Source organism: Pseudorca crassidens, chromosome 1, assembly GCF_039906515.1.
Source record: "Pseudorca crassidens isolate mPseCra1 chromosome 1, mPseCra1.hap1, whole genome shotgun sequence".
Taxonomy (NCBI): domain Eukaryota; kingdom Metazoa; phylum Chordata; class Mammalia; order Artiodactyla; family Delphinidae; genus Pseudorca; species Pseudorca crassidens.
In genome coordinates, this window is record NC_090296.1 from 185,253,464 (window position 1) to 185,271,054 (window position 17,591).

The 17,591-nt window shown below is 34.8% G+C and overlaps 1 protein-coding gene across 2 annotated transcripts in view; it reads right to left on the reverse strand.

Annotated features, from left to right (window-relative positions):
* DNAJC1 (DnaJ heat shock protein family (Hsp40) member C1) overlaps positions 1–17,591 on the reverse strand; it is a 363,633-nt gene that overhangs the window by 127,870 nt on the left and 218,172 nt on the right. For both annotated transcript variants that reach the window (XM_067702975.1, XM_067702972.1), the window contains 2 exons: positions 5,363–5,464; positions 4,821–4,867 (listed from right to left, as the gene is read on the reverse strand). Coding sequence is in view for 1 of the 2 variants with exons in the window: in XM_067702972.1 (XP_067559073.1) it covers positions 4,821–4,867; positions 5,363–5,464 (149 nt within the window). In the remaining variant the exon portion in view is untranslated. The remainder of the gene's footprint in view (positions 1–4,820; positions 4,868–5,362; positions 5,465–17,591) is intronic.

A 17,591-nucleotide genomic window follows, 5' to 3' on the forward strand; every position in this document is an offset into this window, starting at 1 on the left:
AAAAAGGCAGAATATTAAAATAATTATTTTCAGCTCATCTCTCCCACGAAATAACTTCAGGTAAAAAGTGTGGCTATTAATAAAGAACATCTAAGAAAGTGGCGACAATTCCCTAAGAGCATTGCTAAGTGTTAAATTTGTTTTAGATCTAAACTGTACTGGAAGAAAACCCAGCTGAGCTCATAGCTGCGAATCTCGTATCAAATATTTTATCACCATCATCTTTGAAATGCTATGTGTCTGTTAATAGCTACTATTTTCTACCCCACATATAAATTGTTAGTGCACAGCTAAATTCAAGATAGCAAAACCTTATGCACTGAACACATTAAACAAAACTAGATATTTACTAGGCTACGTCTGCCACTCTAAACAACAGTCTCCAAGGATTAAGCTTAGAATCAATGCTCTATTGATTTTACTATCAATGAACATTATGGCTCACACGACTGGCCATTTTAAGGGAAGATAGCTTCTATTATAGTTCACTTTTTAGAATATATGCTGTTAAAAGATAAATCACTGCTTTCCTGAAACACTGAAAAAATAAAGGTATTTCTTAAAATATACACAGACATTATATTCATAAGTTATTTAAGAAAAAAATGTTGTGTTGACAACATATAAAATTTAAAACATCACTGTTATGCCTTTTCTATATTTAACACATAACACTGTTAAAATAATTAAGCTCATACAAACTGCTCTTAACAATTTGTTAAAATCAGATTAAGAATGTACACATGTATGAATATTACAAGAAAATACAAAAGTAAATTTTATGATAAAAATATCACTAATATAAAAAATCATATGGAGCTATTAATTAGAAATGAAAACATTCATCAATTCTACCTATGGCCTAATACATGTTTACATCATTTGATTTTCTTAAAATGCCCATGATGAACATAATAATGGTTACATAATTATGTGAGTTCCATTCTGTAGTCTGCAATTCATCAAATATATTTAGCCTAATACAAACACTGGAAAGTAAATCTAAAAATGTTTAAATTACCAGAAGAAAAAAAAGTATGTAAATTAAAAATATTATTAGCATGCTTTGAAGAATAAAATAGTAACTATGAAATTAAAATAGAAAACATGTATATTATGAAAATGAATATTGAAATAATTCTAGCATTTGCCTGAATTGTGAATCTCCCATTGTAAAAAGTTAGAATTTTTAGCTTAAAAGAGTAACAACATCTACTTAGGTCACATACTGAAACTTAAGAATAAAAATTAATTGTACAAAGATCATAAACAGGAAACAAGCTTAAATTAATTGATCTTATTCTCCTTTATAAAATGTACATATGTGCCAAAAATTGTGGTACACAGCACTTTATATATTGTATATAATATGTGTCTTATAATATCTCCTAATTAGGGAAGGTACTAAGATAGATTTCTTATTCTCAGGTTAATGTTTATTTTTATTCAAACACACCTGTAATCAAATTTACAATAAGGAGGTAATGGATTTGTAAAAGTTTCATAGATTAAAGCTGAGAAAACTATACTTTCCATTGGATTTGTATATAAAATGTGACTTTACTTAGTAAACTAAAAAAATACACTGAACTTTTACAAATATAGTACCATAAAATAGACAAAAAAATTTTAAGTTGCACAAGAGGATTAGCAAAAGAATACTGGTAAAATTTAAAATAGATTTTAAACAAAAGTAAATATACTAATATTACTAAAGCACAATCTAGTGTATATATGTAGTGATTAGGATCTACTCAGGACTTTATTCCAGCTAACACTCAGGGCACTTGGATAGAATTTTATGTCAGAACATAGCTGAGCTGCTATTTCCTAAAATAAGCAAGTTACCTAAGGAGTTCAGAAGACTCCTATATTAATCTCCCTTACAAGAACCAGGAAAACTTTTTTTCATGCTATAGTCTATGCCTTTGGGAGGGAAAAAAAGCTTAAAAGTTTATTCACAATTATACTTCTACGAATCTACCCAAGAGAAATGAAAAATACCCATTCACACAGACTTGCGTGTGATAATTCACTGCAGCGTTGTTCATCATAGCGAAAAAGTGGAGACGACCTCAATGTCTATCAGTTGGTGAATGGATAAACAAAAGTGGAACGTGGAATACTATTCAGCAATAAAAAAGAATGAACTACTGGTATATGCTACAATATGGATGTACCTCAAAAACATTTTGATAATAGAAAGAAGTCAGATGCAAAAGACTATATATTAGATGATTTCATTAATATGAAGTGTCCAGAAAAAACCACATTTATAGACACATAAAGGAGATCAGTGATTGCCTGGGGCTGGGATCAGAATGGGAAATGCCTGCAAATGGACTTGAGGGAATGTTCTGAGGTGACAGAAATGGTCTAACACTGGTTGTGGATTGCACGACTCTGTAACTTTACTAAAAATCATGGAATTGTACACTTAAAATAGGTATTTTTACTAAAAATCATGGAATTGTACACTTAAAATAGGTAACTTTTATGGTATGCAAATTATACCTAAATAAGGCTGTTTAAAAAAATAAAATTTGCCTATTCCTTAAAAAAAAAAAAAAAAAAAGGTTACCCAGTTTGTTATTTTATCTATTTCAATGCTATTCTCTTTTCTACCAAAATTTTTTAAATGCACCTGATTTCAGTGAAAATACAATTATTTGTAAGGGAAATAAATAGATAAAAATGTCTATGACAATTTTCCAAATTACAAATTCCTGGAAGGTTACACATTACTTATTTAATGAATATTTATAATAAATAATTGTGATACCAAAGAGCATTTTTAAATATCAGTATAAGACAATCTTCTTTCTGAAGATAAAACTATGGTTTTTTTTTTTTTCTAAAGGAATTATAAACATTAGATAATTGTCTGTAGAGGTGCATTTCTCCTATATGTATAAATACTCATAGGTCACCCGGCCTCAGGCGCAAGCTTTAGAGGAATGATTCTCAGCTTGATTAGCTAAGACTTTTGCCTCAAGGAAAACCAGTTACCAAAGAGTTACTTGTGCCTCAAGGGGTATAAATACTACAGCTGTTTGTGTAACTGTCAGATCCATTTTTTTCTACTAACACTCTACAATAAATGCAAAGGAAACTAATCCTAAAAAGAAAATGTTAGGTGAGTCTATGTTAATGAAGAAACAATTTTTACATGAGAAGTGATTTGTTCTGAAAAGATATAAATAATTTCGGTAATTGGAAGAAATTGTTACAAAGTTTACTGACTTTTAAAATAACAACAAACAAAAAGGCAAAATCTGATGCCAAAGATGTAGAGAGACTAAATAAAGCTATCTTTACAGACACGTTCTTGATGTGTGAAACAAAACTAGGGGCTCAGTGAGAGAAACCAACTAGAAAATATGCACAGAATGACCAACACTGCTTTCAACACACTCGTAGGACTCTTTCAACACTATGGATTATCTCAAACCAGAGGAATGTCTGCTATGGTATCTGGACCAATGCCAGCCCCTTATTATAAAGCAAAAAACTCGTCAAGAGAATATACTGAGTCCTTGCTTTGCAATCTGACAAACTGAGGTATTCAAATTAAAGAGTTAAGATGAGAACCAAGAGTGGCAGCTGACATTGTAGGATACAGACTAATTCCAGGTAATACATCTGAAGAAAGATTCAGAAGGTCACACTGCATACTTTTTTGGATTGTCTTTAAGATATATTAGCCTCCATAGAGAGATACAGATATTTAGGCTGGCGTTAGCCTAAAATCTCAAATACCTACTTTTTTCTTTAAAGGTACTCTTACTGTAAAGCACTGTTTTCAAACTACAGATTGTAGCTCACTAATATCTCCTGAAACCAACTTAGTGGACCACAATCAGCATTGTTTTTAAAAAGGAAGAAGACTGGTCTAGACTAGCCTAGAATAGAAAACATCAGTCTGTTTCACACACAATAAGTGTTTTGTCAAATTTTTGTTTCAGTTGTGTCTGTGTGTGTGTGTCTGTGTGTGTGTGTCTGTGTCCTGAGGCATGATGCAAAATGTATTTCTTACCGTGGGTCTGACTTAAAAAAAACTGAAACCGGTCACAGTAGTGTCTACCTTCCACACATTCGGAAGAGCAGAGTAAGGGGGTCTCTCTGCAATCTCCTCTTAAGTCACTAGCATATAAACCACTGTATAAATACATTACTACTCTGCTGAAAGAGGCCCAGAGAAGTCTCAAAGTGAGGTGGCTGCCTCTTCTCTGACGTTCGACCCTAAACACAGAATCACTGGAGCAGAGGAAGGGAAGGGATGGAGGCAAAAGAAATAGGAGAAAGAAGCAAATATTTTTCTTCTACTCCTATCTTCTTCAGATTTATACAAGTCTGTTCTCTCATTCACAAATGGGGTTTATTATTTTGAGGATGAGGAAACACCAAGAAATGGTAATAACTTGAATATCACTAATCGCCTAATTGCAAAACATTTAAGAAATAGAGGGGGGAAAAAAGCCCCCCAAGCGCAGATAGGAGCAATTACTGATATATCAAAAATGAATAGGTATTTGTTTGAAGTCAAGTAGAATTTTATTTCCCAGAGCATAGATACTCACGTTAAAAATATTAGCTAATGAAGCCATGATCCTGAAGTCTATAAGTACTGAATCAACCTAGTGAATATTTTCAATAGAAATTAACTCTCCTATAAACATACATTTTAAAAACAATGCACATCTTGAAAGGAACGAAAATAAAATACTAACATAATAAAATGTTTAATGAGACAATTCTCTCCTTTATAAACTGAGACATCAAAGTATAACATCTTAATTCAAAAGCAGATGAACACTCACCTCTGCCTTCGTTCATCATCCTTTAAAACTTCATAAATGGCCACCAACTAAAACAAAAGCATTACTTTAAAAATAATCTCAACTAAGGGAAATCACTTAGGGAGACGAACACACTATAATTCACATGCAAAAACCCCATGCACTCATATATACAATGAACAGATAAAATCTTAATTATAAGTAACATTTTACGGTTTTGGTAGCACCTTAAGAGGTTAAAAAAGGCTTGATACCAAAATCTTTTTGAAAAACGCAAAACTAATAATTATCTTAACATGTGATTTTTAAAAGCAAAAACTGTAATTTAGACAAGAAAATTATGACAATTATGACCCCCCCAAAATTTAGTGATTCTAATATAAAAAAATGTTGGTAAAAGCATATTTTGTAAAAAACTGAATAAATACGTATACATTATATTTCTAAACTACAATCTCATTTTAAATGGAAATATTCTACGTGTTGGTTACTGTTTCTACCATAAACATTTATTTATAAATTATCACAAAAATACATATACAATAACAGCATATTTCACTTACTTGTCTAAACTGAGTTTCTGCATTTTCATCTTTATTCTTGTCTGGATGCAAAGTTAGTGAAAGCTTACGATATGCTTTTCTAATGTCTGCAGATGAAGCATCCTGGGGGGGGGGGGAGGGGAAAAACACAAAGCAAACTTTGTCAGTAAAAGAAATTCCCAGAACCTTGTTAAGATCTGAGAAGACAGCCAACCAAGTGCAGGACCCCAGGCAATGTAATTTGAGCAATCAGTCTAACAACCAGGCTATGCAACTAGCCTGACCCACATGACTGAACAATTATTCAATCTAATTTGGCTCTCCTCTTAACTTTTCATTACCATACATTCATTTAAAGAAGACAGTATTTGGCAAAACTTTTCAAACACTTGCCTTCCTAAAATTAACCAATAAATCTTTTTCAGTAATTAAGAGATCAAAAAGAAACAAATTAAAAATTAATACATCCGTGTGCCTTCAAGGAAGGTCTTTATTTATCTGAGAATCCTAAAGCCAATGTCTGAAGCCCAGGCTTACCATATGTGGTTGCTTCATTGCTATTTATATTGAATTTACCATGAAGCAACAACCTATGGAATCTCAATTTCACATGTCAAAAAGTATGCCTACTTGAAGGCAGTTAACTTTGCATTTACCCAAAATAATTATAATTAGAAATAGTTATGTATATTGTCCTTAACTTTTTTTGTTAGTACTTTATAGGTTATTTTCAATGCTGTCCAGTTTCCATAGTCTGATTTGCAGAAATAAATTTGCCCACTATTTATGTATTACTAACATAGTTTAAATATATTTTAAAAGGTCACAATAGTTGAGGAAAAGTACTTTGGTTTAAGTGGATATTAAAGTTGAATTTTATGTAATCCCGTGTGTACGTGTAAACTCAGAGAACATCATTTTACATGGCCAGTAAAAAATACACGACAATAACAAATAACACACTGTTAAGTTGGGTATAAAACTTGATCTCCACTAAATTTAAAAGTTATTGCAAAAACTAACATTCATAGTGGGGCAAAATGAGGATTAAGTTGCTTATTAAATTTTATCTTGTTTTTTAGCTGAGTATTTGTTCCTAAAACTGATGTACTAAAAAGTTCAAATGACTAAAAAAACAAAACATAACAAAAGTCTGTGTACCTGGACTAAAGTCTGTGTACCTGGGACTAAATAGCTGTTAAAGAAACAGAGGTGGAAAGAGGCAAAGTGAGACTACAATTAGTCTGTCAAGCTCTCTTTTATAAACCAATACTTTCATTACCAGTTTTCTGGGGCTTATTGCTCCAGGCAATCACTCTACTTTAAAGTTTCAACTTAGGTGTGAATATTTTTCTGACTTGTGGAGGGCTAAGGAGCTATAAAATTAGCAGAGTAAGTTTCGCAGGTAATATGGTTATAATTTCCATTCTCATTTGCTCAATGGAATTGATGTGTTCCTTATACTTAAATGATAGGCAGCATGTAGCAGAAAAGGATGATTATTTACTGAAACTCTGTGATGGAGATTTTGTTGAGCAAAGAGGTCAAGTGTCAAATGAATTCTCATTCCCTAATTGGGACTTTAATTTTAGATTTTTTAAAATTGGGACTATATCACAGAGAAATTCCAAAAGTAGATTTCTTACAAAATAAGAGTGTATGTATTTGCTTATGTTACAAAATTAATACATGCTCATTATGGAACATCTATGACTTACGTAACAGTCACCTAAGACATTTCCCTCCTTCCAGTCTTGGCAAGCTGACCCCAATCCTCCACTTTTCTGCCGCAGTATATATCGTAAGGGTGAATGTGGCCAGATGGCTCTCCTATTTCAAACCCTTCAGTAATGCCCAAGAACCTTCATCATCTGTCTTTTCCAGTCTTTTTAGCTTTATATCCCACTATCTTGGTCCATCCTCCTTGTCCCCCAAACCATCACACGATACGATGCTGTTCTCCAACTTGATGTTTTTGTTTTGCATCCAGCTGTGGATACAGACAGTTCTCTCCTGACTTAGAAATGGGCCTCTCAGGCTACACAGAAATACTGCCTATTTTCCTCTTGAGAATCTGCCCAGTAGGTTTATTTTACTAATAAGTGGAAAGAACTTATTAGTTTCATGCTAAGTGGACAGAACTGAAAAACTCAGAGGTCTTCCTATCTAAAAGACATGCTCTAGACAAGATGCACCTCAAACTAGCTTATGTATGTATTAAATTTTAGTTAATTACTTAATGAATCTTAACTTATTTTATCCCATAACAAAGCTATAAGATAAGTATAGTTGTTAGCAGGCCCATTTTACTGATGAGGTAAGTGAGGCAAAAAGAAGTAATCTGCTCAAGTTCATACTACTGGCAAATAGAAGAAAACAGAATTCAAACCCAGAAAATATTGCATCAGAATCATAGCTCTCTATGTTGATTCTTTAGATTCAGTTAGTAGATTTCATCTGAGCCACTTCACAAGGGCTAAAGCTTTTGGGAAGGCAGTGAGAACAACTGCTACAATCCTACTGAGCTGATAAACTATGTGGAAAACATCCACATAACTACAATGGAATATGGTCAACTGCAGTTTTAATGGTAAAGATCCTGATATATGTTGGCTTTTACGGCACATTTTACATCGTATTTCTACTAGAGACCTGAATGTTAGAACATTCATCTCACATACACAGTAAATTAGACGTTTTATCTCTCTGGCTTTCAGAGAAAAATTTTTGATAGGACTATGGGTGAACTGGCCATCTTTAACACTGTTGACATCAGGAGATCTACAGGGTTCAACTGCCAGAATTCTTTTCCTTCTAAATGTGATATGGTTTTTTGGCAAGCTGGACATGAATTATCATAATACTTGGATGACCTCTGTAAAGAAGAGATATATGGTCATTCTTTTTGGGGTTTTTTTTTTTGGTGGGGGGCTGTGCCACACAGCATGTGGGATCTTAGTTCCCTGACCAGGGATCAAACCTACGCCCCCTGCATTGGAAGTGCAGAGTCTTAACCACTGGACCACCAGGGAAGTCCCTGGTCATTCTTTATTTAAAAAAACCTCAAAAAACCATAACAACAACCTATGAAAATAATATGTTTGTCAAAATTGAAAAAAATGTGATGAGACATCAATGAAAGTGGCAGAGTAGGGAACTCCAAGGGCCTGTCACTAAAGAGAAACAGCAAATAACCTGGCAAAACCTGTCAGAATCAACTTAATCTGAACTCTTCAAACTAGTCAAAGGATTCCAGCAATCAGTCAAACACTTAGTCAAGCAAAAGGTAGCTAATTTGCAGTAAGGGTCCTGAAGATGCCAATCTGAGTTACTGGTGTGGGTTCCTAGTGTTAGAGTAAGCAAAGTGGACTTTTCTGTCCTCCAAGAACTGTGGCTGCTTGTTCTGGCCTGTCTTTTGGTTCCCTGACAGACTGTGTAAAGGGCTTACCTTTATTTTACTAAGCTCAGATCTCTCCCAGTGCAGAGAGGCAACTGTTCAGGACATTTGTCAAAAACATTTAATGGCAAATTTATCAGCAGGTGCCAAATGAGGCAAGGGATGGCAGCTGGGGTAAACAATAGACACAACAAAAGGCTTAGGAGGAAAAACTGGGAAGTGAGATGCTTTGGGGAATATGGGATTTGAAATGCTCCCACCAGAAGACCCACACACGTGTGCGCCCAAGGCAGAGTAGCTGCTCAAAAACACCTGAGACGGCCCTAAATTCTCATTTCTGGCTGAGCTTTAGGCTGTATACAAGCAGCAGGTGAAGTCTAAGGGTGAGTTGTAAACTGCCTAGCTGAGTGTTGAAGGCATGCCCCAACATATACGCAGGACCCACTGCCAAAGATTTTGAGGTTTTTTTGTTTGTTTGTTTCTGGTCCCAAACCTTTAAGGAAATCTCTGCTGAATCATTAGCTGACCCCTAAGCTAATCAAACAGATGTCAGTGGCCACACATGGCAAAGAATATACACTTTACAAAATTAGTTCAGAAAAATCACTAGACAAACAATACCAACCACAGGCAGCAAAAAACAAACAAACAAAAAAACCCCTGATGAGGTAAAATAATCTAATTACTACATTATATATTCAAAATGTCCAGTACTCATTAAAAATTATGAAGTATGCAAAGAAACAAGGAAGTATGGCCCACACACACAGAAAAAAGGAATTAAGAGAAATTGTCCCTGATGAAGACCAGACACTGGATTTACTGGAGAAAGACTTTTGATCAACTGTTTTAAATATGCTCAAGAGCATGTACAAAGAACTAATAGAAAGAACAAGAATGATGTCTCACCAAATTGAGAGTATCAACAGAGACATAAAATTTTTAAAGGAACTAAAGAAAAATTCTGGACTTGAAAAATACAATAACTGAAATTTAAAAAATCACTAGAGGGGCTCAAAAGCAGATTTGAGCAGGTAGAAGAAAAAAATCTATGAACTTGAAGATAGGTCAATTGAGATTTTCCAATAATAGGAGCAAAAAGAAGAAAAAAAATGAAGAAAAATGAACAGAGCCTAAGAGATCTGTGGGACACCACCAAGTATACCAACATACATTTAATAAGAGTCCAAGAAGGAGAATAGAGAAAAGGGCAAAAAAAAAAAAAAAAAAAAGACTGAAAACTTCTAAAATTTGATAAAAGACATGAATATACACATCCAAGAAATCTCAACAAATCCTAAGTAGGGTAAACACAAAGAAATCCATAGCTAGAAACATTCCACTCAAACTGTTCAAAGACACAGAGAATCCTGAGAAGAGCAGAGTGATTCATTATGTACAAGGAATTCTCAAAAACATTAACAGCTAATTTCTCATCAGAAGCCATGGTGGCCAGAAGTTAATGCAATGACACATTCAAAGTGCTTAAAAAAATCTGTTAAGCAAGAATTCTATATCCAGCAAAGCTATTCCTCAAAAAAGAAAGAGAAATTAAGATATTCCAATTAAACAAAAGATAAGAATTCATTTCTAGTAGACTTGCTCTACAAAAAGTGCTGCAGAGAGTCCTTCAGGCTGAAAGAAAAAAATACCAGGCAGTCACTCAATTCATACAAAGAAATAAAGAACACTGATAAAGATAACTATATAGATAAATATAAAAGTCAATATTCATGTATTTCTAGTTAGTAACTCCAATTTTTTATATGATGTAAAAGACAACTATTAAAGCAATAATAATAAATGTCTTAAATAATGTCTATGTCTCAAATAAAATGATAATATAGATCTATGTCTATGTGCATACACATATAAAGATGTAATCTGTGACAATAACTATATAAGGAAGGGGAACACAGCTATACAGGAGCCAAATTTTTTATACGATTGAAACTAACTTGCTATTAATTCAAACTAGATTACTATAAATTAACATTAGTTGTAATCTCCATGGCAAACACTAAGAAAATAAAGATCTACTGTAAAAGAAACAAAAAGCAAATCAAATAGTACACTAAGAATACTGTGAACAATTGTATGCCAATTAGGAAACCCAGATGAAATAGACAAATTTCTAGAAACACACAAACTGACTCATGAAGAAACAGAAAAAATGAATAGACCTAAAACAAGTAAAGAGATTGATCAGTTAATAAAAACCAAAAAAATCCAACATCCTACACAGAAATGCCCGAAACCTCAAAACTAGATGACTTTCACTACTGAATTCTGTCAAACATTTGAAGAAATCACAGTCCTCTTTAAACTCTTCCAAAACATAGAGGAAGGATACCAAAACCAGAAAAACTCCTCAAGAAAGAAAACTATAGATCAATATTCCTTATGAATACAGATGCAAAAATTCCTCAGCAAACTTCTAGTAAACTGCATCCAGCTGCATATAAAAAGAATTACATACCATGACCAAGTGAGATTTAACCCACGAATGCAAGGGTGTTTCAGTGCATGAAAACCAATCAATATATCATATTAATTAAATGAAGAACAAAAAACCACAGTCATCTCAATTGATGCAGAAAAAGCATATCCAACACCATTTAATAAAAAAACACTCAACTAGGACTAGAAGGAAACTTTCTCAAGTTAATAAAGGGCATCTACGAAAAACCCACAGGTAACCTCCTACCTGAATGGTGAATGAAGTCTGAAACCTTTTCCCCAAGATCAGTAGTAAGAGGGATATCTGTTCTGGCCTGAGCAATTAGTCAAGAAAAAGAAATAAAAGGCATCCAAATTAGAATGGAAGAATTAATACTCTCTGTATTCACAGATGACATGATCCTATACGTGGTAAATCCTAAAGCATCACAGAACTAGTATTAGAGCTAAGAAGTAAATGTATTAAGTTGTAGGATACAAGATCAATATATAAAGATCAGCTGTATTTCTACATACTAGCAATTAAAAATCCAAAAATGAAACTAAGAAAACAAATCCTTGACAATAGCATCAAAATTAATAAAATACTTCGGAATAAGTTTAACAAAAGAAGTGTAACATTTGTACACTATGAACTATAAAACATTGCTGAAAGAAATGAAAGAAGGTCTTAATAAATGGAGAGGCATCTATGTTCATGGACTGGAAGACAATATTAAAATGGCAATAATTTGCAAGTTGATCCACAGATTCAATGCAATCCCTACCAAAATCCCACCTGGCATTTTGCAGAAATTTACATGCTTATTCTAAAATTCATAGGGAAATGCCAGGGACCCAGAATAGCTACAATACCCTGAAAACAAAGTTGGAAGATTCATATGTCCTGATTTCAAAACTTACTGCAAAGCTATAGTCATCAAGACAGTGTGGTCATGACATATGGACAGACATACAGCTCAATATAAGAATTCAGAATCCAAAAATAAACCTATTCATCTATGGTCAAATTGATTTTCAACAAGGTGCCAACATCATTCAATAGAGAAAGAACAATCTTTTCAACAAATGATGTTGAGATAACTGGATATTCACATGCAAAAAAAAAAAAAAAAAAGAAAGAAAGAAGTTGGACCCTTATCTCACATGATATAAAAAAACTAACTTGAAATGAATCAAAGTCCCAAATATAAGAGCTAAAACTATAAGACTCTTAGAAGAAAACACAGAGGTAAATCTATACAACCTTGGATTTTTACAATGGATTCTTAGCTATGATATTAAAAGAACAGGCAACAAAAGAAAAAGAAAAAATATACAAATTGTACTTAATCAGAATTTAAAACTTTGCAGCCACTGTGCAAGTTTGGTGGTTCCTTAAAAAAATAAACATAGAGTTACCATATAACCTTTTAATTATATTCCGAGGTATTTACTGAAAAGAATGAAAACTGGTGTCCAAACAAAAGCTTGTACACAAATGTCCACAGCAATACTATTCACAATAGCCCAAAAGTAGAAACAACCCAACGTCCGCTAACTGATGAATGGATAAACAAAATGTGGTATAGGTATATCAATACAATGAATATTACTCAGACATAAAAGGAATGAAGTACTGATATATGCTACAACATGAATGAATCTTGAAAACCCGATGCTAAATGAGAAAAGCAGACACAGAAAGCCATGTATTTCATGATTCCACTTTAACTGTCCATTTGTCCTTTGTGGACAAATCTATTGATACTGAAAGCAAATCAGTAGTTCCCAGGGGCTAGGGAGAGAGGGGAATGAGGAGTGACTGCTTAATACACACAGAGCTTCTTTTCGGGGTGCTGAAAATGTCCTGGAATTAGATGATGGCTGAACAACACTGTGAATACACTAGAGATCATGGAATTGTACACTTAAAATGGTGAATTTACCTTTCATGAATATCTCAATTTTTAAAAATTGAAACAATGCAGAATTATCTTTATTGCACGCTATGTGCTAGGCACCATTCTAGACACAATATGTGTTAATTCCCTTGATTTTTACAACCCTTGGTGATAGGTATAATTATTATCTTTATTTTAATGAGGAAACTGGGGCTTAAACTAAGGCTTAGTAATCTGCCAAAATGTTACATAGATACTACATAGCAGAAATTTCCTGACAGAAATTTAGTCTCACCTCCCATGCTACCTCTTCTAGAATTAAGGACTATTTTCTGCATATCCTATGGCCACTCCTTGATTATCCTCTAATGTAAATTAAGCTATATACATCAAAATGGAGCCAGCTATCTCTGGGAGTCTGAAAAGCAGGATTAGTAGTAACCTGATATAGCTCAACCCAGAGATGTTTTAAATGTATGGATTGGGCTTCCCTGGTGGCCGTGGTTGAGAGTCCGCCTGCTGATGCAGGGGACGTGGGTTCATGCCCGGGTCCGGGAAGATCCCACATGCCGCGGAGCGGCTGGGCCCATGAGCCATGGCCGCTGAGCCTGCGCTCCGCAACGGGAGAGGCCACAACAGTGAGAGGCCCGCGTACCGCGAAAAAAAAAAAAAAAAAATGTGTGGATTGTTCCCAGTGAACACTCCTCTAGAGGTAGATACATTAATCTAAATGAACAAATTCTTATCTAATTTACTTTTGAACAGATCTGATAAGGATGTTAGATGTGGGACAAATCTCAGAGAAATTTACTCGTATTCTAGATTATATTAGAGTTAGCCCGCTTCCACTTACTATGATGCTTAGGATGAAGATGGGCTTGAAAATAACTAAGCCACTTACTAGCTATGTGATTTTGGACGATTTACCTACTCTAAGTTTCAAGTTCTCATCTATAAAATGGAAATAATAATGTTACAACACCTAAATATATATACATGTATGTAAATATACATACACACATACATATATGTACATAATGTGCTTATTATAGCATCTGGCACATAGTAGTGTTGAGTAAATGAAAACTGTTATAATATGTAGGCTAGAAAGTCACTATTTCTCTTTCATTTTAACACTTACCAAACCTGACTTGCAGTTTATTTGGATTTGTGCTTCAGACCGTGAGTACTAAGGAATTGAGGAGTAAAATGAATTTGGATGGTTTTTATTTATTGATTTGACAATATTTATTGAGTACCTACTACGCACCACCATTGAGGACACAGTAGTGAACAAAATAAACCCAATCTATCCTCATAAAAGCTTTGCAAGGTAAGAACACTGAAAATTCTGTCTTAGGTGATCCAAGAGGGGTTTCTTATTTTACTTTATATCAGGGATTGGCAAACATTTTCTGTAAAGGGCCAGATAGTAAATACTGGAGGCTTTGCAGGCAAAAAAGTCTCTGCTGCAATTATTCAGCTCGGCCACTGTAGTGAGAAAGCAGCCACAGACGACACATAAACAAATGGGTGTGGTGGTGATCCAGTGAAATTTTATTTTTAACAACAGTTAGTGCCTGGTTTTGGCCCATGGAGTGTAGTTTGACCCCTGATTTATATCAGTGGATTACCAATAATCTAAAACTCATTCTATTTACAGTGTCTTTGCAAATTTGAGACCCACGTATTTTTAGGTCTGCCAGGAGGTTAACAAAACAAAAATGAGAAGACCTTATACAGAATCTGACAAAAGTAAACTGTTTTTTTTTGAATTTATTTTTTTAAACAGCAGGTTCTTATTATTCACCCATTTTACACACATCAGTGTATACATGTCAATCCCAATCGCCCAATTCAGCACACCACCACCCGCACCCCCCACTGTTTTCCCCCCTTAGTGTCCATACATTTGTTCTCTACATCTGTGTCTCAATTTCTGCCCTGCAAACCGGTTCATCTGTACCATTTTTCTAGATTCCACATATATGCGTTAATACATGATATTTGTTTTTCTCTTTCTGACTTACTTCACTCTGTATGACAGTCTCTACATCCATCCACGTCTCAACAAATGACCCAATTTCGTTCCTTTTTATGGCTGAGTAATATTCCATTGTATATATGTACCACAACTTCTTTATCCATTCGTCTGTCGATGGGCATTTAGGTTGCTTCCATGACCTGGCTACTGTAAATAGTGCTGCAATGAACATTGGGCTGCATGTATCTTTCTGAACTATGGTATTCTCTGGGTATATTCCCAGTAGTGGGATTGCTGGGTCATATGGTAATTCTATTTTTAGGTTTTTTTTTTGTTTTTTTTTTGCGGTATGCGGGCCTCTCACTGTTGTGGCCTCTCCCGTTGCGGAGCACAGGCTCCGGACGCGCAGCCTCAGCGGCCATGGCTCACGGGCGCAGCCGCTCCACGGCATGTGGGATCTTCCTGGACCAGGGCACGAACCCGTGTCCCCTCCATCGGCAGGCAGACTCGCAACCACTCCGCCACCAGGGAAGCCCTATTTTTAGTTTTTTTAAGGAACCTCAATACTGTTCCCCACAGTGCCTGTATCAATTTACATTCCCACTAATGGTGCAAGAGGGTTCCCTTTTCTCCACACCCTCTCCAGCATTTGTTGCTTGTAGATTTTCTGATGATGCCCATTCTAACAGGTGTGAGGTGATACCTCATTGTAGTTTTAATTTGCATTTCTCTAATAATTAGTGAGGTCGAGCAGCTTTTCATGTCCTTCTTGGCCATCTGTAAGTCTTCTTTGGAGAAATGTCTGTTTAGGTCTTCTGCCCAATTTTGGATTGGGTTGTTTGTTTAATATTGAGCTGCATGAGCTGTTTATATATTTTGAAGATTACTCCTTTGTCCATTGATTCATTTGCAAATATTTTCTCCCATTCTGAGGGTTGTCATTTCGTCCTGTTTATGGTTTCCTTTGCTGTGCAAAAGCTTTTAAGTTTCATTAGGTCCCATTTGATTATTTTTGGTTTGATTTCCATTACTGTAGGAGGTGGATCAAAAAAGATCTTGCTGTGATTTATGTCATAGAGTGTTCTGCCTATGTTTTCCTCTAAGAGATTTATAGGGTTCGGTCTTACATTTAGAATCCATTTTGAGTTTATTTTTTGTATGGTGTTAAGGAGTGTTCTAATTTCATTCTTTTACATGTAAATGTCCAGTTTTCCCAGCACCACTTATTGAAGAGACTGTCTTTTCTCCATTGTATATCCTTGCCTCCTTTGTCATAGATTAGTTGACCATAGGTGCGTGGGTTTATCTCTAGGCTTTCTATTCTGTTCCACTGATCTACAGTTCTGTTTTTGTGCCAGTACCGTACTGTCTTGATTACTGTAGCTTATAGTCTGAAGACCAGAAGCCTGATTCCTCCAGCTTTGTTTTTCTTTCTCAAGATTGCTTTGGCTATTTGGGGTCTTTTGTGTTTCCATACAAATTGTGAAATTCTTTGCTCTAGTTATGTGAAAAATGTCAGTGGTAGTTTGATAGGGATTGCATTGAATCTGTAGATTGCTTTGGGTAGTAGAGTCATTTTCACAACGTTGACTCTTCCAATCCAAGAACATGGTATATCTTTCCACCTATCTGTATCATCTTTAATTTCTTTCATCAGTGTCTTATAGTTTTCTGCATACAGGTGTTTTGTCCCCCTAGGTAGGTTTATTCCTAGGTATTTTATGCTTTCTGTTGCAGTGGTAAATGGGAGTGTTTTCTTAATTTCACTTTCAGATTTTTCATCATTAGTGTATAGGAATGCCAGAGATTTCTGTGCATTAATTTTGTATCCTGCAACTTTACCAAATTCACTGATTAGCTCTAGTAGTTTTCTGGTGGCATCTTTCGGATTCTCTATGTATAGTATCATGTCATCTGCAAACAGTGACACTTTTACTTCTTCTTTTCCAATTTGTATTCCTTTTATTTCTTTTTCTTCTCTGATTGCCGAGGCTAGGACTTCCCAAACTACATTGAATAGTGGTGAGGGTGGACATCCTTGTCTTGTTCCTGATCTTAGAGTAAATGCTTTCAGTTTTTCACCATTGAGAATGATGTTTGCTGTGGGTTTGTCATATATGGCCTTTATTATGTTGAGGTAGGTTCCCTCTATGTCCACTTTCTGGAGAGCTTTTATCATAAATGGGTGCTGAATTTTGCCAAAAGCTTTTTCTGCATCTATTGAGATGATCATATGGTTTTTCTCCTTCAATTTGTTAATATGGTGTATCACACTGATTGATTTGCGTACACTGAAGAATCCTTGCATCCCTGGGACAAATCCCACTTGATCATGGTGTATGACCCTTTTAATGTGTTGTTGGATTCTGTTTGCTAGTATTTTGTTGAGGATTTTTGCATCTACATTCATCAGTGATACTGGTCTGTAATTTTCTTTTTTGTAGTATCTCTGTCTAGTTTTGGTATCAGGATGATGGTGGATTCATAGAATGAGTTTGGGAGTGTTCCTTCCTCTGTAACTTTTTG